At 46.8% G+C, this 25,442-nt stretch overlaps 1 protein-coding gene across 1 annotated transcript; it reads right to left on the reverse strand.

Annotated features, from left to right (window-relative positions):
* Positions 1 to 266: 266 nt before the first annotated feature.
* On the reverse strand, positions 267 to 9,092 carry LOC147006116 (uncharacterized). The gene is made up of 4 exons (XM_085834611.1): positions 9,048 to 9,092; positions 1,346 to 1,515; positions 1,100 to 1,304; positions 267 to 503 (listed from the first exon to the last, which is right to left on the reverse strand). Exons 1-4 carry the CDS (start codon positions 9,090 to 9,092, stop codon positions 267 to 269), a joined length of 657 nt encoding a protein of 218 aa, XP_085690737.1.
* Between the last annotated feature and the right edge of the window lie 16,350 nt (positions 9,093 to 25,442).

Below are 25,442 nucleotides of genomic sequence, written 5' to 3' on the forward strand. Positions count from 1 at the left end.
CTAGCCTGGGACAGAAATGCAATGTGCTCCCTGTACTTGACACAAGGCCTTGGGATCTCTACTGAAGAATTTTTCATCAGTCCTGAGGCTACAACTAGCAGTGTAATGTGAACTAAACTTTCTGTTGCACTGCCTACCCTCCCCCGACCCCTAGCTGAAGAAGAAAGGGGATCCACTATTTGAGTAAACAACAAGTCTGCGTGGCTCAGGCTCACACACACTCTCACCACACACTCTCCAGATTACACACACTGCATCTAGTCACATCACTCTCCCAGAGATGGGTCGACATTCACAGACATGCTCTGGGTTTCATGGAGTAGGTTTTCAGTTCCCAGGGACCACACATAGGGATTACTTGAAGGTTTTATAGCCCAGGACCACTTCCTAGAAACCCAGTAAAGATGCAGTGTGGCCAGCTCCTCCTGCTGCCCCTGCTGCCCCTCCAGCCCCTGCTGCCCCTGCTGCCCCTCCAGCCCCTGCTGCCCCTGCTGCCCCTCCTGCTCCTCCTGCCCCTGCTGCCCCTCCTGCTGCCCCTCCTGCCCCTCCAGCCCCTGCTGCCCCTCCTGCCCCTCCTGCTCCCCCTGCTGCCCCTCCAGCCCCTGCTGCCCCTACTGCCCCTCCTGCTCCCCCTGCTGCCCCTCCTGCCCTTCCAACCCTTGCTGCCCCTACTGCCCCTCCTGCTCCCCCTGCTGCCCCTCCTGCTGCCCCTCCAGCCCCTGCTGCCCCTCCTCCCCCCCAGCCCCTGCTGCCCATACTGCCCCTCCTGCTGCCCCTGCTGCCCCTCCCACCCCTGCTGCCCCTCCTGCCCCTCCCACCCCTGCCACTCCTTCTGCCCCTCCCACCCCTGCCACCCCTCCTGCCCCTGCTGCCCCTCCTGCCCCTGCTGCCCCTCCTGCCCCTCCTGCCCCTCCTGCCCCTCCCACCCCTGCTGCCCCTCCAGCCCGTGCTGCCCCTGCTGCACCTCCTGCCCCTCCAGCCCCTGCTGCCCCTCCTGTCCCTGCTGCCCCTCCTGCCCCTGCTGCCCCTCCTGTCCCTCCTGCCCCTCCTGTCCCTCCAGCCCCTGCTGCCCCTCCAGCCCCTGCTGCCCCTGCTGCACCTCCTGCCCCTCCTGCCCCTCCAGCCCCTGTTGTCCCTCCTGCCCCTCCAGCCCCTGTTGCCCCTCCTGTCCCTCCTGCCCCTGCTGCTCCTCCTGCCCCTCCTGCCCCTCCTGTCCCTCCAGCCCCTGCTGCCCCTCCTGTCCCTCCCGACCTTGCTGCCCCTCCTGCCCCTGCTGCCCCTCCTGCCCCTCCAGCCCCTGCTGCCCCTGCAACCCCTTCTGCCCTCCCACCCCTGCCACCCCTCCTGCCCCTGCTGCCCCTCCTGCCCCTCCTGCCCCTCCTGCCCCTGTTGCCCCTCCTGTCCCTCCTGCCATTGCTGCCCCTCCTGCCCCTGCTGCTCCTCCTGCCCCTCCTGCCCCTCCTGTCCCTCCAGCCCCTGCTGCCCCTCCTGTCCCTCCCAACCTTGCTGCCCCTCCTGCCCCCGTTGCCCCTCCTGTCCCTCCTGCCATTGCTGCCCCTCCTGCCCCTGCTGCTCCTCCTGCCCTTCCTGCCTCTCCTGTCCCTCCAGCCCCTGCTGCCCCTCCTGTCCCTCCCAATCTTGCTGCCCCTCCTGCCCCTGCTGCCCCTCCTGCCCCTCCAACCCCTGCTGGCCCTGCCACCCATTCTGCCCCTCCCACCCCTGCCACCCCTCCTGCCCCTGCTGCCCCTGCTGCCCCTCCTGCCCTTGCTGCCCCTCCAGCCCCTGCTGCCCCTCCTGTCCCTCCTGTCCTTGCTGCCCCTCCTGCCCCTCCTGCCCCTCCTGTACTTCCCGCCCTTGCTGCCCCTCCTGCCCCTGCTGTCCCTCCTGCCCCTCTTGCCTTTGCTGCCCCTCCTGCCCCTGCTGCCCCTCCTGCCTCTGCTGCCCCTGCTGCCCCTCCTGCCCCTCCTGCCCCTCTTGCCCCTTCTGCCCTTGCTGCCCCTCCAGCTTCTCCTCCTGCCCCTGCTGCCCCTGCCACCCCTTCTGCTGCCCCTGCTCCTCGGAGTTGCTTCTGGTTGGATGTGGCTGCAGAGGCGAGCAGAATGACCAGCACGAGTCTCAGCCTTCAATTGTTCGCGTTAGATCGTGCTGATGAAAATATCCCGTCTATGGCTTGTCTTCTCACATCTGAAGAACAGTTAACGTTTACTGATTTTATTGTAAAGGAATGCAGAGGTTCCATACTGTGTGTGACGTCCAACAACATCATGCCAGAGTCAGTGCTCTCTCACTTATCATCTAGGTCCCAAGGATCAAGCTCGGGCCACCGGCCCGGCGGCCAGCACCTCTACTGGATGAGCCATCTCCTCAGCCCTTCAGCTTCTGGCATTGGAGCCACACCCTAGAGGCAAGCAAACCCAGAGCTCGGGGGAGCCCTTGCATTTCTTTTATCTCAGATGTGAATTTACAGACTTAGAAATCAGATGCGAGGAAGCTACCAACACTCATCGTCTTTGAACTTTGCCAGGCACTGCCATGGTTAGGCCTCCATGACACAGGAGTGTTGGGAGTTCTGCAGAACCAGCTGAGGTGAGCTTTCTTTATCTCGGAAACCATATAAGCAAGCTGGTCTAGTAAGTGCAACAGGGCAAGGCATGTCGCCATAGCAGGAAAGGGCTCTGCAGTCTTTCTTTTTTTTTTTTTTTTTTTTGTCACTGTAATAAAATTCCATGATCAGAGTGACTTTATAGGAGTAAAAAAGTGCATATTTTGGCTTACAGTTCCATTGGGAGAGTCCATAATGGAGGTAGAGGCAGTAAATAGCCAGAGAATGAAGCTGAGGGAGTGTGTATCCATCCACATACAAGACCCAGGCAGAGAAAACCACCAGGAAGGCTTGGCTTATAAACTTCCACCTTAAGACTCAGATTCACACACATGCACACACACACACACACACACACACACATACACACACACACACACACACACACTCACACACACACACACACACACACACACACACACACACACAGAGTCACACGCACACACTATTGACTTGTGTACAAAGCTGTCTGTACTCTTAATGAGGAAGTGTCTCTTCACCCCTGGCAGGGAAATAACAGACCACAGACACAATTCCGTATCAGCCCAGCCTGATGAGCCAATGAGTTCACTCCTGGTGAATCCGTGAGTCAGAGGCTGCTGACAGGAGCAGGAGGGATGACACATGGCAATAGCATCTCTGGAGTTCCTCTCCCCATCTCCCTTTTACTTCCTATATACTCTATTGCTTCTCCCAGACCAGGTGACAGGTGAGGGTGGTGGGTAGGATCTTGGATGAAAGTCTAGGAAGCCTCTCCTCCTCCACCTATGAACCATGAGTGAATGTTGCTAGGATCAACCCATGACTATGCCCTAGCTATCTGCGTGTTTATTGTCTTTCTTATTCCCCTGTCTAGACTGGAAGCAGAACAAGGTCCCCTGTAGTTCCTATAGCAATCTTGTCTCTATGATGACTATAACCATGTCATGCTCAAAAGAAATAATTACATCATAATAATCTTCAAAGCTTTCTTTTTCATACTATAAAACATAAAGCTGTAGTATGAATCTTATGCCAAATGTAGTGTAAATACCCCTTGGGAATAGAACACAAAGTCCAAAAACAACAAGTAGGGAAAAGATCCCATCTAAATAGCCAGCAGGAACATGCCTAGGGCTGCTGTGTTGAGAACACCAGCAGATTTGCCTCAGATTAAAAGCACAATTGCACTGTGGCCAGGGAAGAGATCAGTGCCCTGCTCAGCCATCACCAGAGAAGCTTTCTTCTGCAGCAGATAGGAATAAACATAACATTGTCAATATAACAAATATAACGAATATAACAAATGGGAACATTGTCACAGCCAGACAATGTGCAGAGAGGAAGAGACCTTTGAATGCTCAGCCCTAAATGGGATGTCTCCATCAAATTTCTCCCCTCAGTATTCAGGGAGCCCCTTAGAAGAGGTGGTAGAAAGTCTGTAACAGCCACAGGGGATGGAGAATAAGAGGAACCAAAGTAAAAGCCGGGCGTGGTGGGGCACACCTTTAATCCCAGCACTCGGGAGGCAGAGGCAGGCAGATTTCTGAGTTTGAGGCCAGCCTGGTCTACAAAGTGAGTTCCAGGACAGCCAGGGCTATGCAGAGAAACCCTGTCTCAAAAAACCGAAGAAGAAGAAGAAGAAGAAGAAGAAGAAGAAGAAGAAGAAGAAGAAGAAGAAGAAGAAGAAGAAGAAGAAGAAGAAGAAGAAGAACCAAAGTCCTCTAAGTCACCCCATATCTGGCTATGAACTCACGTGCATAGGGCCTGCACCAGTCTACACCAGATGAGGCCATAGATCTAATAGAAGTAAACACATGTCCCCACATCTAACCTAGAAGCTATCTCCTCCAACTGATAACCACTTGCAAGTGAAAATTTAGTTTCCCCAGGGGAATCTCCCTCAGAAAACAAACTACTTTTAAGGTAGGCTACATGCCCAGAAGTAAATGGCTAACAGAAAATAAATTTTGTGGCATCTTTGGAGGTTCCTTATGTCATAATCTCATGTCAAGCCTTTTTTATTTTAATCTTAATTTTTTTAATTTTCCCTTGATACCCTGAACTTTCTTTAATAATATCATGGCTTCCAGTTTAGTCTTTTCATGGGATTTCTGAATGTGTGAATGAGTGAGTCTCTGCCTTTACATAAATCTTTTTGTGCCATTTCTTGGGCTCTCTCCCTTTTGCTTGTTTGTTTTGCCATATTCTCTGTGCTAGTTTTTGTTTTATCTTATTCTACTTTATCTTATTATTATCCCTTGGAAGCCTGCTGGTTTCTAATGAGAGTCAGAAAAGGTGGTAGATCCAGATGGGAGGGGAGGTCAGTAGGAACTAGGGTGAGAGGGGAGGGGAGCCTATAATTAGAATATATTATGTGAGAAAAAATTATTTTCAATAAAAGGAAAAACACATATAAGAGAAAGAAACCTTTGCATAAAACATTATGTAATTGTGGGAAGCAAACATTTACTTTAAGGGTGTGTGACTGTGGGTGTGGGTGTGGGTGTGTGCGTGCGTGCCAACAGAGGCCAGAAGAAGGGCTCAGAACCCCTGGAGCTGGAGTTTTAGGTGGTTAAGAGCTCCTGATCTGGGTGCTGGAACTGCGCTCCAGTCCCCAACAATAGCAGCAAGCATTCTTAACCAGTAGTCCATGTCTTTAGTTCTGAAAGCATTTATTTTTAAATGGCATATAGAGAGAAATTGGCCTCCCAACTGCCTGCCTTCTTAGCTGACATTGGTTTTTTGTTTTTGTTTGTTTGTTTTTTTTTTTTTGAGCTAGTTATCACAGTAGGGGAAGGTGGAGAAGTCCTGCCAGTCTTCCTCCTGAGCCACACCGTTGCTAGGAAGGTGAGGTTTTGTGTGTAGAAGATTTAAAGGAATATTTATTCTTATTTAAAATCATTTGCATTCAGAAAACTAAAATGAAAACTTGTTCAGATTTTCCTGGTCTACAAAGGGAAGTTCAACAGCCTGGCCAACTTTATGATTTCAAAATTAAAGGGAAACAAAGAAAGAAAGAAAAAAAGGAAGGAAGGAAGGAAGGAAGGAAGGAAGGAAGGAAGGAAGGAAGGAAGGAAGGAAGGAAGGGAGAAAGAGGGGGGAGGGAGGGAGGAAGGGAGGGAGAGAGGGAAGGAAGGAGGAAGGAAGAATGTGGCAGGGAAGAGGGATCAGAGCACTGGGGATGGAACTCTACTAAGCTGATTCTCTACTAAGCATGCACAAGGCTATGTGTGTAATATTCAATACAGCCAAAATAATCTAGTATAAACAGCCCTTTGTCAGTGTCTGAAGTTTTATGGAAGAAAATTGTTTATATTTATAACCAGGAGTCTTTTTTTTTTTTAATTGGTTAGATAGCAGCCTACAGAGTGGGAAAAGGTTTTCACTTCATATCTAACAGAGGGCTAATATCCAAGATGTATAAAGAACTCAAGAGGGGCTAGAGAGATGACTCAGTAGTTAAGAGCACTGACTGCTCTTCCAAAGGTCCTGAGTTCAAATCCCAGCAACCACATGGTGGCTCACAACCATCTGTAATGAGATCTGATGCCCTCTTCTGGAGTGTCTGAAGACAGCCATAAATCTTTAAAAAAAAAAAAAGAACTCAAGAAACTAGACAATGACAAACTAAATAATCCAATGAAAAAGTGGAGTACAGATCTAAACAGAGAATCCTCAACAGAGGAACTCAAACTGGTTGAGAAACAAAGAAACATTCAGCATCTTTAGCCATCAGGGAAATTCAAATCAAGACTCCACCTTACACCTGTCAGGATGGCTAAGATCAGTAACACAAGTGACAGCTCATGCTGGCAAGGACTGGAGCAAAGAGAAAGCACCTCCATGGCTCGTTGGAGTGCAAACTTGGGCAGCCACTCTGGAAATCAATGAGGAGGTTTCTCAGAAAATTAGGAATCAATCTACCTCAAGAACCAGCCATACCACTCCTGGGCACATACCCAAAGGATGCTCCATCCTATCACAGGGACACTTGCTCAACTATGTTTGTAGTAGCTTTATTCATAATAACCCAAAACTGGAAACAACCAAGATGTCTCTCAACCAAAGAATAGATAAAGAAAAAAAAAGTGGTACATTTATACAATAGAGTATTATTCAGCTGTTTGAAAAAAATATGACATCAGGAAATTTCAGACAAAATGGATGGAACTAGGGGAAAAACTCATCCTGAGTGAGGTGCTCCAGACCCAGAAATAAAACATGGGATAAACTGATTTATACGTAGATATTAGCCATAGAGTAAAGGATAATCACACTACAATCCACAGACCCAGAGAAGCGAAATGACAACAGCTTGGGGGTGGGGCATGGACGCAGGGATCTTACTGGGAAGAAGAAATAGATTTTGCAGGTGAACTAAGGGCAGGTGTGGACGATGAGAGCAGAAGGGGTCATGTGGGAGCGGGATGGAGGGAGAGAATACTGGCAAAGATAAATGGATGTTGAGCATTTCTGAACTGACATAGAAACCCAGTGCACCAGAAACTCCATGGAATCTATGAGGGTGACACTAGCAAAGCCTCCTGGTAATGGGGGACATGAAGCCTGAACTGGCCATCCTCTGTAACCAGGCAAGGCCTCAAGTGCAAGAAGTGGGACACCAAGATAGCCACAAGACCTCCAACCTATAGTTTGTTATGCCTGCAGAATATGCTGGCACTGGAGCCAAGCATAATGGTCATCAGAGAGACCAGAGACTTCATCCAGCAACTGATGTGAGCAAATGCTGAGCCCCACAGCCAGACATTAGACAGAGCTCGCAGAGTCCTTTGGGGGAGGGGAGGAAGGATTGGAGGAGCCAGAGGGATCAGGATTACCACAAGAACATGGACCCCAGAATCAACTGACCACAACTGTCAAGGGGGTTCATAGAGATCAGGGAGCCTGTGTGGGTTTGACCTAGGTCCTCTGCATATGTGTTATGGTCGCGTAGCTGGAGTTCTTGTGTGATTCCCAACAGTGGTAGCAGGGCTGTCTCTGACTATTTTACATGCCTTTGGAACCCTTTTCCTCCTACTGGGTTCCCTTGTCCAGCCTTGATGTGAGAATATGTGTCTGGTCTTATTGTAGCTTGTTATATACCATATTTGGTTGATATCCCTAGAAGGCTTGTTTTTTTCTAAGGGGATGTGAAAAGGAGGCTGGATCTGGGGAATAGAAGAGGTGTGGGGAAGAGGTTGGAGGGAGGGGAGGGAGGAGAAACTGCAGTTGGATGTAATCTATGAGAAAAAAATAAATAAAAGGGAAAGATGGAATAAAGACTCGGTCAGAGGCTTTTTTAGTTACTTTTCTGCTGTTGTGGTTAAATACTCTGACAAAGCAACTGAAGAAGAGAAGGGTTTATTTGTGCTAACAGTTACAGAGGGACACGGTCTGTCACTACAGGGAAGGCACAACAGCCTACAGGGAAGACAGGATGGCCAGAGCAGGATCTGGCTGGTCACATTACATCTGCACTCAGGAAGCAGAGGATAAACAGGAAGTGGGGCCAGGCTATAAAGTTTCAAGGCCCTCCTTCAATGACTCATCCTCTAGGAAGACTCCATCTCCTAAAGGTTCCACGTGGACCCTCCAACAGCACCATCAACTGTGATTTAAGTGTTCAAGCACATGAAACGTGGGAGACATTTCACCTTCCAATACAGCAGTTGTGTTTTTAGATTCACTTCTAAAGGGATTCCCGAACTAAAAGCTTCTGGAATTGCCAGGCAGAATTAATTCTCTCTCTTCCTTCTTTCAGTCTACTTAGTCACAAGTATTGGTTACAGTATCTCCCATCTTGCACCTACAGTATTCTTGATAGCTTTGCTGGTACTTATTATATGTAGGTAACTTAGTGAATTCACAAAGCCAGCTAGTGATGACAGTGCATCAAACTTATTATGTCGTGGAAGCATACGAAATATAAAAGAAAAACAAAGCCAGGAAGACAACTCGGTTGACAAAGTGCTCACCGCCTGAGTGTGAGGATCTAAATTTAATACCTACTTACTGTGTAAAAGCCAGACGTGGAGTTATCGTCCCAGCACTGAAGAAATGGAGACACAGAGATCCCTGAGGCTCCCTGGCCACTCTAGCCAAATTAGCTTGTAATAATACCCTTAAAGACCCTATCTTAGACAGGGCTTCTATGCTGTGATAAAACACCAGGAACAAAAGCAATCTGGGGAAGAAAGGGTTTATTTGGCTTATGTGCTACAGGCTATCATCAAGAGGAAGCCAAGGAAGAAACTCTGGGCAGGAACCTGGAGGCAGGAGCTGAAGCAGGGGCCACGGGAGAGGTCTGCTTACTGGCTTGCTCCCATGATTTTTTTGTACAACCCAGGACTACCTGCGGAGGGAGAGCACCATCTACAGTAGATTGGTCCCTCCCACATCAATCATTAGTCCATAAAATGCCCCCAACATTTTGCCTACAAGCCAGCTTGGTGAAGGCACTTACCTCAGTTGCTATTTCTTCTTCCAAGATGACTACACCTTGTGTCATGCAGAAACAGACAAGCAAGCAAAAGAAAATGAAAACCTAGCCAATACAAACCTGTCTCAAAATAACATGGCAAGGTTAGAAAGATGACTTAGCGGCTGAGGGCGTGCACTGCTCTCGCAGAAGATCCAAGTTTGGTTCTCAGAACCCATAATGGGTGCTCATAATTACCTGTAATTGATGCCCTCTTCTGGCCTCTGAGGGTGCTCTCACACACTGCCGTATACACACCCACAGACAGAAGCATACAATTAAAAATAAGATAAAGATTTTACAATAATAAGGAAAGCAATTGAGGAAAACACCCCCACACTGACCTGCATGTACACCAGTGTGAGGGTTTGTATATGCTCGGCTCAGGGAGTGGCACTGTGAGTATGGGTTTTAAGACCCTCATCCTGGCTGCCTGGAAGCCTGTATCCTGCTAGCAGCCTTCAGATGAAGATATAGAACTCTCAGCATCTCCTGCACCATGCCTGCCTGGATGCTGTCATGTTTCCTGCCTTGATGATAATGGACTGAACCTCTGAACCTGTAAGCCAGCCTCCAATTAAATGTTGTCCTTATAAGAGTGGCCTTGGTCATGATGTCTGTTCATAGCAGTAAAACCCTAACTAGGACAGCCAGCATGCACATGTGTATACACAGTAATGCATGTGCACATACACAAAGAAGAAGAGGAAAGTTCCAGGAGACACTAGCAGAATCTCTTAGACACACGATTCCATTTAATTAGAATGTCATGTCTGACTTGTCTGTGTCAGATTTCACTGACTTTCCCAGGGAATCCTCTAGATAATTCAAAGGAATTCGCCGTGGCTTTGCTCCTCTGCACGCCGAGGGAGTCTGGCCTGCACTGGGACGCTTATGTTCCTGTTCATCATGCATTGGTTTTCCCGCTCAGCTCAGTCCTGCCTGCCAAGAGCAGTCCAGGATGGCAATCATCCCCGTGCTTTCCGTCAAACAGGGGCTCCAGGAGGCTACGGCCCAAGGCAGAAAAGCCAGAAGTGTAACATTAACGCTAAAGCGTAACTAAGATAACAAGGCAAAAGAAGAAAACATGCTTAGATACCCTGCGCTGTGATCTTTAGTTTTTATGGTGCTTTGCTGTTTGTTTGGGGTTGGTTTGTTTTGTTTGTTTTCTCTCATAGCTCAGCATTTTCCATGACCCCCTTCTCTTACTGGAAACATTAAGGAAGAGGTGGAGTGCATAGGCATCAGCTACAATGAATGAAAAGGGCTCAGTCTACACCTTGCTTCTGCCCTCACAAGCTCTTTGCTTGTTTGTTTTGAAATAGCATCTAAGTAGACAAGGCTGGCCTCAAATTCCCTATGTAGCCCAGGCTAGCCTTGAACTCCTGATCCTCTTGCTTTTTCCTCTTGGGTGCTAGAGTTACATGCAAGAGTCAGTATTTCAAGCTTGAGTCTTTTGAGGTTTGTAAAGAAAGTATGGTGCATGTGTGTGTGTGTGTGTTTCCTATTAACTTGAAACTACAACTAGTAACTGTTAGCAATATCTCCTTTAACATTTATTTCCATAAGTCATTTCCAAAAGAAATTCCATGAAATGTTTATAAATGCTTCATGGGGAAAAAAAAGCTTCTATGGTCAGACATTGAATGAATTTCTGTTACACAAGCTAAAACAGATTTCTTTGTAACAATCCTTCCTGTGCCCTTTAACTTGCCAAAGTCTCTTGTCAATTTCTAAAGGAAAGTATAGTTTGTACCACAGGCCCCTGTCCATGAGAGCCATGTAGACGGATTCTGACATTTACTTAAACCTACCCTTCTGATGTAAGGACTTGGTTAAACCACAACTCATCGAAGACAGACATCAACTACCTTGATCACAGGCTGGCTCATTGAGTTAAGTGCTTGTTGTGCACACTTGCAGACCTGCATTGGTCCTCAGAAACCACATGAAAAATCCAGGAGTGGCAGCCAACACTTCTTGTCCCAGCCTTGGGCAGCCAATTTAGACTCTTAGATCCTCGGGCACATCTAGAGCAGAAGAGATTATCACAAACCTAGCTTAGTAATTAATTCATTTCTCTTTTATTACCCATTTTTAAAGATTTGTTTTTGACTATGTATGTTTGTGTCTGTGTATGGACATGTGCCTGTTGGTGCAAGTGCTTGAAGAGGCCAGAAGAGGGCATTGAATGACTGGGAGCTAGAGCTATAGGTCTTTGTCACTAGGTGCTGGGAATGGAGTGCCAGTTCTCTGCAAGAGCAGTCCATGATTTTAGCCACCGAGCCACCTCCAGATCCTTATTTATAGTAGTCGTGTTGTTGTTGTTGGTGGTGGTGGTGGTATCATTATTAATTATTTTAGTTTTTGCAGCAAGGTTTCTCTGTGTAACCCTTGCTGTCTTGGAGCTTGCTTTGTAGACTAGGATGACCTCAAACTCAAATATCCACTTGCCTCCTGACTTCTGAGATTACCCCAATTTTTTAATAAGATGTTCCAAGTGATATAAAAAAATATTTCCAGGTTGTGATGACATGTGTCTTTAGTCCCAGCACTACTAAGGAAGAGGAAGGCAGATCTCTGACTTCAAGGCTAGCCTGGTCTACAAAAACAAGTTCTAGGATGGCTATGGATACACAGAAAAACCCTGTCTTGGGGAGAGAGAGAAAGAGAAGAGGGAGAGGGAAAAAGGAGAGAGGGGGAGGAAGGGAGAGAGAGAGGAGAAGAAAAAAAAGAGAAGAAAAGAAGATGCTGTGTCTTTTCTGTCTGTTCCAGTCTAGTGCTTTGAACTGGGAAGTTGGCAAAGGCTGTTTATACCAGGTATCTTTAAATCATCTCTGAAAGTGAAATGAATCCCAGACAAATAGTTATGTCTTACACTATGCACCAATAGCCCCATAGCAGTGTCAAACACACACACACACACACCACACTTGAATGGCCCTGACTATGCTATCATTGTGGTGGATCTAGAATCAACTAAAAGAAGACAAACCGTGGGACACTCCGGTGAGGGATTTTCTTGATCCAATTCCATGAAATGGGAATACCCACCCTAAAAGTGGGTGGCAACCCGAGTCAGAGGATGTGGAAGAAGGAAAGCCTTGCTTTTGCCTGTTTGCCCCTTACTGTCCTTGAACTCCACCTACTGTATTGCTGCCTCTATTGATGTTTTTCTTGCTATTAAAACCAGCCACTTTGGGCTTCAGAGGGGAGATTGAAGATCAGCTCTCCAAGAATCCTCCAGGTTTTCAGGACCAGGCTCAGTGAGTGACCTATCTCAAAGAATAAGGGAGTGAGAATGGAGGAAGACTCCTCATGTCAACACACATGTGTATGCTGACATGTACATACATAACACAGAATGCTGAAAGAAGATTCCTTCTGTGCCGGGAAATGTGGTGTACATGCGTAGCTTGACTCTCATAGTTCTCAGGGGTTGCTTGTATATCCCGGGCCAAACTATTAGACTGTATAAATCTACCTGCCATTTGCTCTATCCATAAACAGAATGGTCTTAAAATGGCTGAGAGACAGCCCAACAATTAAAAGCCCATTCACTGACTGCTCTCCCAGAGAACCCGAGTTTGTTTCTCAGAACCCAGATTGACAGCTGCCTGTAACTTCAGCTTCAGGAGCTCCAACATCTTCTTCTGACCTCTAAAGGCATTTCACTCATGGGCACAAACTCCCATAACATACCCCCACCCAACTACATACATATAATTTAAAATAAAATGTATATAAAAAATAGTGATCACAAATGAGGACCTTCCCACCACTCTCCTGCAATTGGCTTCTAGTCCTACCATCTCTTATGGGCTCTTCTTCTTTGTTTCTGATTAATGTGGCACTTGCCTTGGGGTTAGGTGGGATGTGATCTTCCTTTGGCCTGGCCGTGGTTGGTGGCCCAAGCAGAAAGATTCTGATCGTCTCCCCCCCCCCCCCCGCCCCCTGAATTGTGAAACTGCAGACATAGCTATACCCGACTCTATAGAAAGCAGCCTTTTGGAATGCTCAAGCATTTTCTGTTCTGCAGTTTGCACGGTGCCTGCTGACTGTGAGATGATAGGGCTTATTCATAGAAATTACGCTCTGGTGGTTTGATAAATACATAACATGTTGAAGGGGAGTTTCGTGGGAAAGTAAACGTTATTCATCAGGGCCCTTAGTTCTTCTTCTATCTGCTTTAGGCCGAGCAATATTGTAAGTTGTTTGTTTGTTTGTTTGTTTATTATTTTTATTCTCCATGTATCGGGCCTTCTTTCTAGATCTGCTCCAAATCCAAATCCAAACAAGGACAGCAACACTAAGCCTGGCAGGGAGATCTGTATGTCTTTTTCTTTACATTATCTTTTGTTCACATATTGAGAGCCGTGGAAGGCAAGACTCAGCAAGGTTCTGTTTTATAGTGTGTTTCACGCTTATCGGTAATTTTTTCCCTCTGACCTTCTGCCTCAGACAATTAATTTTCTTGAGCTGCTCACACACCAGAAGAACACTTGGGGGGTGGAGGGAGAGAGTAAGGATAATGTTGGTACTGGTGCAAATAATCCAGGAAGCAGTGCCGTGCAATTATTCACAGGCCTAATCTTATCTCTTGTTTCATTTTTATATCACAAGTGTACATTTAAAAGTATTAGATGGACCGGGATGCTGTCCCACTCCTTCCAGCCCCAGTAAATAGATGCTGCTAAGTGCCACCAGGAGTGAAGGGCTTGTAATGAGCAGTGTGGAGAGATATGGGCTTCATTCATCATTCTGTTCCGGCCAATACTGAGGCTCTTGTTATCAGCAGGATTCGTGGCGATGTCATCGCGCCTGGCATAAATCTTCTGTCAGTGTGGCTCGGGCCGATGTCCCATTAAAAGTCTGCCTTCACCTAATCACATGATGACCTTTCGATGTCTTTAATTAACCTCTGACCTGAACCATGCCAGTGTCTTGTAGGTAGGTAAATCTATGGCATGACATTTGCTTAGGGTACTCCATTTGTCCTGCTTCCATTGTTGGGCCTTCCAGACTATGGGTTCAGTGAAATACAATTGGGACCCCTCTTAACAGTTGGATTAATTTTTAAAAGGTTAGAACATAATATTTTCCTCTGAGCTCCCAGTGGTGCCTTTGTAGACATTTTCCCCTAGGGAGTCGGGGTCTCCCACTAAAGTAGATTTAGAGAAAGCCCTCAATTTCACTAATAATGTCCTCTTTCCCATCCAAAGTAATTCCATTTGAGTGGTTTGGGAGCCAGAGACACTCTGGCTGGACCAAAGGACAGAAAGTTTAAAACACAGTCTCTCCTATATGTCTAAGACAATAGGATGGAGCAGCGATGTGGAAATAAAAGACAGAGATGAGGGGGGCTGGAGAGATGGCTCAGCGGTTAAGAGCACTGACTGCTCTTCCAGAGGTCCTGAGTTCAATGCCCAGTAGCCACATGGTGGCTCACAACCATCTGTAATAGGATCCAATGCCCTCTTCTGGTGCATCTGAAGACAGCTACAGTGTACTCATATACATAAAGTAAATAAATCTTAAAAACACATACACACACACAAAGGAAGGGATGAAAGAATAAGAGTTTCATCTTTATTTGGGATTGAGGCGTGTATGTGTGTGTGTGTGTGTGTGTGTGTGTGTGTGCACGTGCATGCAAACATGTGCCTGCAAGCATAACATGCATGTGGAGGCCAGAGGACAGCCTCCAGCGTCATTCTCCTCCAGTGTCATTCCTCAGGTGCCTTCTGCTTTTTTGTTTGAAACAGGGTCTCTCATTGGCCTGGAACTTCACCACGCAGGTCCACCCAGCTGGCTGGGAGCTTTCAGGGAGTTTCCTGATCCATTCCTCATCTTTCCAACTCTGGGATTACAAGACCAGGATGTCATTATAAGCTTTTGATGACGATGCTGGAGATGGAAATCATGTACTCAGGCTTGTGAGGCAAGAGCTTCACTAACTGAGTTAATCTTATATACCAGCCACCTCCAAAGTATTAAATGATGAATCAAACCCTGTCTTCAAGGTGGCATCTACTGTAACATGTGACCTAAAGGAACACTTATAAGCCTACTGTGTAATGGATATTTTATATAAAGTATCTGATTTGTACCCTGATCCAACTCTACAAAATAGAAGTTATAATCCCCACTTTATGGGTAGGATTTGAACCTAGGCCCATTAACCATAAAAACTCTGTCACTCAATGCTACTTTTCAAAGAAGAGCCCCCTTTCAGAAGTAACTCCCAAGGAGCCCAGAAACTGCCATTGAGACCCAGGCAGTTTCCTAGAGTGTGGCAGAATCTGGTCGAAAACTTAGGTTTGGTGTCAGTGCAAAGATTCCAGGTGGTCACCAGTCACTAGAACTCCAAATTTCAAAGGCAATGGCGGGTTCATATCTCATGGATCCAGTCACTGTAACCTGCTGAAAATGGCTGAGTTTGAAAACAAAGGCGACCTAATGAGCATCGTAGAAAGAGCTCCCAGGAGCAGTGCAAAGTTTCAGGACTCCAGTCAGCTGTCATCAGACCTTCCTCCCAACAGGAGGGGGTCCCAAGAAGCACAGCTTCTGTCCAGCTCTTACTTAGGGCTTTATAAAGAATGGGTGTAGGGGTTGCATGGACAGGTAGCCTCAAGCTGCCAATCAGCAAGCTGTGCATTTTCTGGCTGCTTGGATTTTCTAGGAAAAATCATGCTCTCAGCTTTGACTTAAAAAGTGATTGTCATCAAGAAAATCCCTCAGTATAGAGGCCTGCCTATCTATCTAGTTATTATCTATCTAATAATTCCTGCATAATTATCCTGACTGACAGATGGGGTCCAATGTCTGACCTTACAACCAGCAAATCTTTCTGTACCAACAGTCTCTGAGCCGTCTGAGCCTTTTTCTAAAACTGCATCATGGTTTCTCAACCTCCGCACCACTTTTAGGCGGTGCTCTTGGGCCTGAATGATCCCCTTGGTGAAGGAGTTTCTCAAGAACCATAAAGTGTTTAGCAACATACGCAATTGTGATGGCCAGAAATACCTTCGGCTATTTGCCCATGTCAGAGAACAGGGCAAACCACCTCTGGTAGGAAACAGAAGTAGAGAACAAGAGGCCAAAAGAGATCTGAGGACATTCATGGACTGTTTGCCTGGTATGCATAAAGCCCTGGCTCCATCCCCAGCACCACACAGACCAGCTAGGGTAAGAATCTCAGAACTCATGGTCTGGAGGCCTGAGGATCAGGAATTCAAGACTATCCTCTGCTGCACAATGAGGTCAAGGCTAGCCGTGGTTACATGAGATTCTGTCTCTCCCTTCCTCTCTCTCTTCCTCTATGTCTCGCTTACATACACACACACACACACACACCACATTTTGAAGAGAATTTCTCCAAACCACAAGCTCTCCTGCAAGAATCCTGTGTGTTCAAGATCCAGCTTCTGGATGTCCTTTTACCAGTCACAGGAATTTCTGGATTCGTTGTATCTGATTTCTGAGTTGTCTCTGCTGGAAATAAATAGGAGGGAAGAAAAAAGCAAGATCTATGTATTGGGATAGAAAGGAGAGCAAGGAGGAATGGAACTTTTTGCAATGAAACATGTGTGTCATGGTACATCTTGACTACCAACTTTACTGATCTGGAATAAACTCAGAGACACACCTCTGGGCGTATCTGCAAGTGTGTTTCCAGGAAGGATTAACTGAGGAGACATTTCTCACCTCTGCTGTGTGGACGGGCAGGCACCTCCCAGCAATGACCTAGCCATAAAGATATCAGAGGGAAAGATGGTGCCTTTGCTTGCTTTTGCTTCTTGCTGGTGAGTGAGTGTATCCCAGTGTGGCTGCTGTAGCCATCCTTCCCTGCCATCAGAACCCATTCAGCTCCAAAGAGATTGAAGGTCCTGACCTCTCCAGGAATCCTCCAGGCCTTCAGCGCTGGACTGGGGCTGCTGAGGCATCAGCCTTGTGGAGTGAACAAATGGCTGCTAGGTTTTCAGCTTCTCCAACATGCCAATGCCCAGTGTTGGGTTACCCAGCAGCTCACCTGCAAGACACCAATCTAGCAAATACCATTTTATAGTATACATCCATCTAACCCTTCTTTCCCTCTAAAGAGCCCTGACTAACACAATGGGAAACTCAGAAAAGAAAGTGGAGCATAAAAAAAATGAGGAAAAGGAGAAGAAGAAGAAGAAAGAGGAGGAGGAGCCGGAGAAAGGAGGAGATGGGGAGGAAGGAGAGGAGGAGGAGAAGGTGACACATTGCCTAATAACAACAGGAAGCAAAAAGGAGAGCTAGGTCTAAACAGAGCTGTTGTACAATCCTAGTTACTGGGCAGATAGTACAAATGCATCAAATTAGCCACAAAAGAAGCCCAAGTATTTTCCCATTGGATGATCCAAATTACTCTGAATTCTAGGGCTGGCAGGAGACTGGGGCCTTGGCTGTGGTGTTAGTAGTGGTTCTGGCAGTAGAGGAAGACCCAGAAAGGAGGGGTTGCCTTTGTACCTAGAGTTAATTGTAGCTCTCCATCTCCTTTTGGACGGGATGTCTCCAAAGTTGCTGCTAAGCAATGGGTGTTGAGATAAAATCTGTCACATGGCTTTCTCTTACCTCATTTAAGTGGGTAAAATGTCACAAAAATATTATTTAGTTACTTTGGGGTGTCTTTACTGGATTTTTTTCATAATGTGTGTGGTATGTGCATGTGTTCATGGGTGTCTGTGATGAGCCACAAGCCCCAGGGACCCTCCATTTTTACCCACCTACCCCCAGTTTTGGGGGTTATTGATTCATGTTGCCACATTCAGTTTTCCAGGTGCTCTAGGGATCTGAACCCAGGTCCTTCTGCTTGTGCAACAGACCTTTTAGTGAGCAGGGCATCTCCCTAGTCCCTCTTTGTATTGTTTTACCTTCAGAAATATAAAAAAAATAGAAAGTGGTGAGCTGTGACCCTTAACCCTAACATTCATGCTGTTGGAAGTGGCTGTCTTTCTTGGTCATCTTAAGAAAGGGGTGAGGTCCAAAGGCAGTGTGTGTGGAGATGAGGATGGTAATGACATTGAGAAGACATAGGCCTAAAGGGTAGTAACTAGCCACTCCAGCTGTGTGTGTGTGTGTGTCCCCGCACACATGCTCTCATGTCTATCCATGCTGGGACAACCTTGGGTACTGTTTCCCAGAAATGCTATCTGTCACATTTATTGAGACAATGTGTCTCGCCGGCCTGGAGTTCCCCTAATAGGCTAGGCTGGCTGGCCAGGGAGCCTCAGGGATCCACTCATCTCTACTTTCTAACACTGGGATTAGAACCAAACCTCACCACGTCCAGTTTTCCTTTTACATGGGATCTAGGCATGGAACCCAGGTCCTCAAGTTTGCACACCAAACACTTTACTGACAGAGCTGTCTCCCCAACCATCATCCGAGTCCTTTCAATGCCACTGGACAAACACATTTTAATAGAAAGAAATGGATTTAATGCCTTTTGATTCAGAACTTTTCTGATACCCCTGCCTTGCTGAGAACTGTCCCCTGTGACCACAGGGCTTGTAGCCAATGACCTGTGTTTGGTATTTGAAGAGGTTCCTCTGAGAACAGAATTACTTCTGAGCTATTTACTCAACCATATACATCTGCCCTCCCTACACAGTCATCTTTCCTTGGTATAATTTGAGTATGACTCAGGAACCACAAAGAGAGAGGCTGGCTCTTACATTCAGAAGAGATCTGGAGTTTAGACTTTCAATGTTTTCCCTCCTCCAAATGAAGTTATAGAAACACTAGAGTTTGACTGTCAATATAGGGATTATTAAATGTAAATATTTTAAATCCACCAATAATATGCATCCCTGTTGTGGTATTTTTTCTATTTTAATGTCTTTGAACCATTAAAAACACTAGTCTGAATTCTCAATGTCTCTGGCAGGCCCTGTCCAGAGTGACCTACAGCAGCATTTCTCCCCCAATTATTAAAATGTCTCAAATGAAAGTGCCTGCTGAGATGAGAAGCAGAAGCAGAAAGTAAAAGTGGTTGCAAGTGCAGTATATACATGCAGAGCCACCGGGAAAGACTGCAGTATGTTACATACTGGAAATGGGACTCAGTTGGCAGTGCGATTGATTACTCATCTTGGGCAAAGCCCTGAGTTCCAGCTCCAACCAGGACTGCATAAATGGGGCATAGTGGCTCATGTTTGTAACCCAGTACTTAGGATAAACAGACAGAGGAGCAAGAGTTCAAGATCACCCACAGCTACATAATTAGTTCAATGCCACTTTTCAAAACAAGAAAGTTGAGGGAGGGGCCAGGTTGAATAGGTGGCTCATTCAGTCAAGTCCTTGCCTTACAGGTGTGAAGACCCAAGTTTGTTCCCTAGAACCTAGGTGAGAGGCCAGGCGTGGTGGCACCTGAACATAAACTTAGAACTGTGGAAATACAGAGAGGAGAATCTCTGGGGCTTGCTCTGAACAATCTAGCTGAATTGGTGAGTTCCTGGTTCAGTGATGCAACCTGAGCCGCCTGAGAAAGTGTGCCCCTCAAGAGCCAGGGATCAGTCTTCAGCCTTGTAGCTCAGATTTATTACAGACTTGGAACACTGAGGGAACCCAACACAATTGCGTAGAACATATGGATAAATAAATTCATAAATAAGCCTGGACAGATTATCCCCTCCACCCCCCACCCCCGTGTGTGTGTGTGTGTGTGTGTGTGTGTGTGTGTGTGTGTGTGTCTGTGTCTGTGTCTGTGTGTGTGTTTAATTTAGAAGCTCAGTTCCAGGGAATAATAGATAGAGTTCATGTCCATCACAGCAGGGAGCATGGCAGCAGGTAGGCAGGCATGGAAGGTCATCTGTTGAGACAACAGCCATGAGGCAGAGAGAACCAACTGGAATGGTGGAGGCTTTTGAAACCTCAAAGCCTGTCTCCAGTGACACGCCTCCTCCAGAAGGCCACACCTCTTAATCCTTCTCAAATAGTTCCACCAACTAGGGGTGGAGCATTCAAACATTTGAGCCAGTATGGGCCATTCTCAATTGAACCACCACACTGACCCTGGAGCTAGGCTGGCTGGCCACCTGATAACCTGCTGTCTATGTCTCTCACAGAGTTGGGATTACATGTGCTGTCATGTCTGGCTTTTTATATAGGTCCTAGGGATTTGAACCCAGGCCCTCATGCCTCTGCAGCAAGTGCTCTTAGCTAGGAAGATGTTTCACCAGCCTCTGGAAGATGACTCTTACTACAATATATGATACTGTCAAATTCAAGTGCCTGCCGGGGAATCATTTGTCAATGGGGTAGGCAAATTCAAATCATTGCTCAGACCAGGTGCCCAACTAAAGGACCTTAAATGATCTATAGTAACCAGCCGAGGAATACATATGTCAGAGAGGGCTCTACAGCTGGAAAAACCAGAGCATATTCCAAAACCAAGGAGTAATTCCTTTGGGGTTGTTGGTTCTTTGGGATTACCTGGGGCTGTGTCACAGATCATTGGCGTGGATAATCAAGAATTGACTGTACATGTGGATATTAAGCCTGCTGGGTCTCGGATATTCCCCAGAGGTGTGATCACAGCCTCCATTACTCCTGTTACCCAGAGCCCAGGGAGAAGTAGAGCTCTAAACCCCCAGCAATCTAGAGAGGGAACAGAAACCCTGTACTAATTCTCCAGAGATCAGAGCTGCTCCTAGAATTAGAGGAGTGTGCTGTGGTTTGTCACTAACTGCAGCCCAAGTGAAGGGGCATGGAAGGATCTGGAATTCTCTGTGCCAGCTGTACCTTCTTAGTTACTGTTATAACTTATGCAACAGGACAGGCATATAGAAAGGAAGCTGAGATGGATTGCCCTTTGCAAGAGCATTACTAGAGGGACAGCCATGCAGGACTGTAAGGACCCCTGCAGTGGAATCACATTAGGGGTGGTAGCTGCCTTGAGAGCATGAAAGGACTCTGCAGGAGAGAGCCTCAGGTCCCAGAATAGAAAGAGTCAGTCATAGTATCCTATGATGGAGAACCTGACATGGTCCTAAAGGGGAAAGCCAGACTCTACAGTCCCAGAGAACAAAAAGGATTTCTGACTCTCACGGGCTTTCAGGGGTATGGTGCACACCATGTGACACAGCCTCTGTGCTAGGAGTCACAAGATGCTACATACTGTTGAATGTTGTCATAGGTCTGAGCATCAGGGAAAGCTGGACTTGGGTACAGCTACAAAAGGGAGGGAGACTACTCAACTCTGAGAGTTGTGAGGTCACAGCAGCTCTCTTTGGAGTTGGCCTTGAGAGACAGACTGTAGGGGGGTGTGACCTAATTTGTGGGGATAGAGAGCAGAAGTTAGAAGATTTGTGATCTAACAGTTGTTACAGCCTCAGAGTCATCTGCCCTAAAACTGTTCCATGAGTTTAAAGCAGGAACAACTACAAATAAAAGTTTAAAAGAGGGAAGTTTTGCTTCGCGGAGACTTCTACTTCACAGCCTCAGCCCTGCCTCCAGTCCCTGGCCAATAAACAGGTCTATTTGCTCTAGACCTTCCTCTCACAGTGTCCTGGGAGGATGATCCCTGCTCACTGTCTCTCCTCCCACCTCATTACCAGTTTCCTGTTTTTTGTGTAGCTACTTCCTGGAAACTGAAACCTCCCTTCCTGGAGAGAGGACTATTAGACATGAAGCAAACAAAAACTTAAAGGGCTCCTGATCTAAAACCAATGCGCATGTACACTACATGTCTGAGGGAGCTCCTGAAACCAGATTCACAATCTCCAGATTCAGTGATGCTGAGCCATCTATAAGTTACCCATGCTTCTATAACCCCAAGAAACCCACTGGTTCACTCAGACCCTTGGGGAAATATTTTTAATCTGTTGTTGGGGAAATTTTTCTTTTGTTTGAGTCTCTCCAGAAAAAGTTACACAGCCTTGTTCTGCATCCCTCAGCCTTTGAAGGTCAATTCAAGAACTATATCAAAGTGGGCTTTCAGATGGCTGGACAAATATGTTCTCTACCTGACAGGAACTTCCAAGACAGTTGCCTCAATTGTGAGCCCAGCAGGAAAACTTCAGGGACTGGCTTGGGTAGACTACAAGTCTGTGAAAAGAGGCTTACAAGACTCTGGGCTTCTGGTGGCTAGATCTGCCTCTGAGAGACATCTGAGAAGCCAGAGTGTCTATGGTGAGGGGCAAGAATGTTACTCCATTTCTTTCACCCCCCAGTGGGCTCCTGATGCATTTTAAGGACTTACTATTCCATTTCCTGGGAATATTTTATTTTGTTTGTTGTTTTGATATTGTTGTTGTTGTTTGTTTTTGTTTTGTTGGTGTTTTTGTTTGTTTGTTTGAGACAGGATCTCACTATATAGCTCTGGAAGTCCTGGGGGTCCTTCAACTCACAGAGATCCTCTTGCCTCTGCTTTCCAAGTGCTGGGATTAAAGATTTCTACCCTTGTGCCTGGCTTTTCTGGGAGTATTTAACAAATACAAAGGGGTGGATTTAAAGGATTACAGATAGCATTGAACTGAACTCAGAGTCTATGGTCACTGTGGACCAGTGTTTTGTGGTCTGTGTTGGTGAAGGATGGCACTAGACTCTCATGAATTGAGAATCTTCCCCCAGGGTGGCACTTTCTAAAGGCATCCTTAGCCTCACAGAAAGAGTCTGATAATTTATAGGTTAACATTTTCTTTTAATGTGGATAGCGTTTTCCTCATTTATAGTTAATTAGGTTAAGCATGCAAGGGGAGCGAGGGAGAAAGGCTTTTAGCAATGCTCTAAGTGATTAGTAATTTGAATAAAGTAAAGATGCTGGAAAAGATGGAGCACCGGCTCCCTGCTCAGAGAGCTCCATGGTCAATGACACGGTGGTTATTAAAGCACCAAGGAGAAGATAACGGAATGTGCCAGCATCAGGCAGGTTGGAAGCTGTGTGTGTATGCAGCATCAGTGGCAGCAAGTGGCTGGTAGAGGAGATGGCTCAGTGTGTAAGAATGCCTGCTGCACGCTGGTCAAGCATGCAGAACTGGGTTTGAATCCTCAGCACCGGAGTAAAAAACTGGGTGTGGTCAGATGTGCCTCTCTGCCTAGCACTGCAAAGGGAGGAGACTAAAATACTGCTGGCTGCCAGCCTACCTCCAAGTTCAGTGAGAGAGCCTATCTCAAGGGAACACAGCACAGAGTGATTGAGGGGGTGACCAACGTCTTCCTCCGATCCCCCCTCACACACACACACTCATTCACACACACATACAAAAGGCTGAAGGCTGAGCATACTTGATTTATAATATTCTGAGAACTAGTGTTGCACTTCAGGCATTAAGTCACACCAAGTCGTGGAGGCAAAGGGATAAACTGGTGGTTAAGTGGCAGATATTTTCTACATTAAGGCTCAGTCTGCTTGTGTGCCAAGTGAGAATAGTAAAAGCCTCTACACCTGGGTCTTGTCTGTGCTAAGAGATAAGGGTGTGTCTTAGTCGCTTTTCTATTACTGCTATGAGACCCCACATCCAAGGCAACCTCTAGAAGAAAGAGCTTACTCAGGACTTACAGTTTCGCAGGGTTAGTTCCTGGCAACAGGCAGGCAGGCAGGCATGGCACTGGAACAGTAGCTGAGAGCTCACATTTATCCATGAATAGGATGCAGAGGAAAAGAAAGGGGGGGAGGGAGGGAGAGAGGGGCAGAGAGGAGGGGAGAGGGGGAGGGGGAGGGAGGGGAAGGGGGAGGGGGGAAGGAGGAGAAGGGGGAGGGAGCTAGGAATGGCAAGAACCCTCAAAGCTTGCCCCCAGCAATACACCTCCTCCAAGGGCCATTCTTATTCAAAACACTAATGGATACTGATAGCAGCTACTTAAAAAAAAAGTAAGATTTGTTTATTCACTCCTGTGTGTGTGTGTGTGTGTGTGTGTGTGTGTGTGTGCTTGTGTGGGTGCAAGGTTTTTTTGTATGTTCATGCACGTAGAGGACAACTTAGGTGTTAGATTTTGGTTACCATCCAACTTGTCTTTTTGAGACAGGGGCTCTCACTGGCAAGGAGGCCAGTTGTGGAAAAAGGACCAAGGATGGGGGGGGGGACAAGAGGTGACGAAGTCACAGGACAAATCCTGGGAAATCAGATGCCAGAGACCAGCATCAGGATGCAGATCTGAGTTTATTGCTTATATACAGTGTTTGAGCCAATCTCTAGCCCTTAATCCTTGGCCAATCGTATCTTGTCACCATGCTCCAATGAAAGTCCTGCCTGATGAGGTAACTCAGAAGTGGGAAGGGGCATGTAGTCACCTGTTAGGACTTCCAGGAAGATGGGGGAAGCAGCTGCCACCCTGGCCTGCATTGCTTTTCGCTGTCTAACTGGTGTTCCGGTAGCCATCTTAGATGTAATGCAGATCAGGACTCTCCAAGGAGTTGCAGGAGCCTGGGGTGCCTTGCTCTCCATTCCCAATTTTTTCTTTACAAGTTTGACTCCCACATTTCCCACATGCAATAAGTTGGCTAGAGTAGCTAGCCAGTCAGGTCCAGGGATCTGCCTGCCTTCACCTTTCTACCACTGGCGTTCCAGACTAGCAAGGGACACTACAGCTGGCTGCTTTGTCTTGTGTTCCTTACCTGGGCTCTGATAATAGAACTCAGGTCCTGATGCTGACATGACAAACATCTACCTACTAAGCCAGCTCACCAGCCCTAGAGGTAAGCCCTTCCCTGTATGATTTCCCAGAAACTAATCTAGTTGGAATGGTTTCAGTTATTGCTTCCTCTCCAATCATCTTTACAGTACTGAGAATTGAACATGGGGGCTTGAATGTGCTCAACCACTGAGCTATAACCCCAGCCCCTCCAATCAGTTTAACAATAACAACAACAAAAACCTTGAAAGCAACAGTTTATAGGAGATACTGTGTGTTTCTCTCCCGGTTTACCAGTGTTAGGCTGGAATATAGACAAACCCCCCCTCCTCCACACACAGGCAGGCAGCTGTGGTGTCAGAGGGAACCAGGGATGATTAGATAAGTTCTACCTTTATTCTTCCTATCTGTGTGGCCTTCGGCGTGTTCTCAGACTCTATAGATCTGTTTCCGTCTCCATACAATGGCGATTGTCTTCATGAGGGAAATAACTTAAATGATAAAAACCTATGTGTCTCAAGGCTGGTGAATGGTTCAGTGAGTAAACTGTAAATGCATGTTTGGAAAAAAAAAGAGCCAGATAGTAGAGGATGCTTACCATCTTACCACTGCAAAAGTGGAAAGAAGCAGATCCCTGGGATACAAGAGCCTGCCGGCTCAGCTCACTCTGCAAGTTCCAGGCCAGGGAGAGACCTTGCCTCAACCAAAACAAAACCAACCAAACAAAACTAAGGTGAATAGCCCCCAAGTAGTGACAGACAAGATTGTCCTCTGCCT

The sequence above is a fragment of the Mus caroli genome, unplaced genomic scaffold (genome assembly GCF_978045245.1).
Source record: "Mus caroli unplaced genomic scaffold, Mus_caroli_1 scaffold_1, whole genome shotgun sequence".
Classification (NCBI taxonomy): Eukaryota; Metazoa; Chordata; class Mammalia; order Rodentia; family Muridae; genus Mus; species Mus caroli.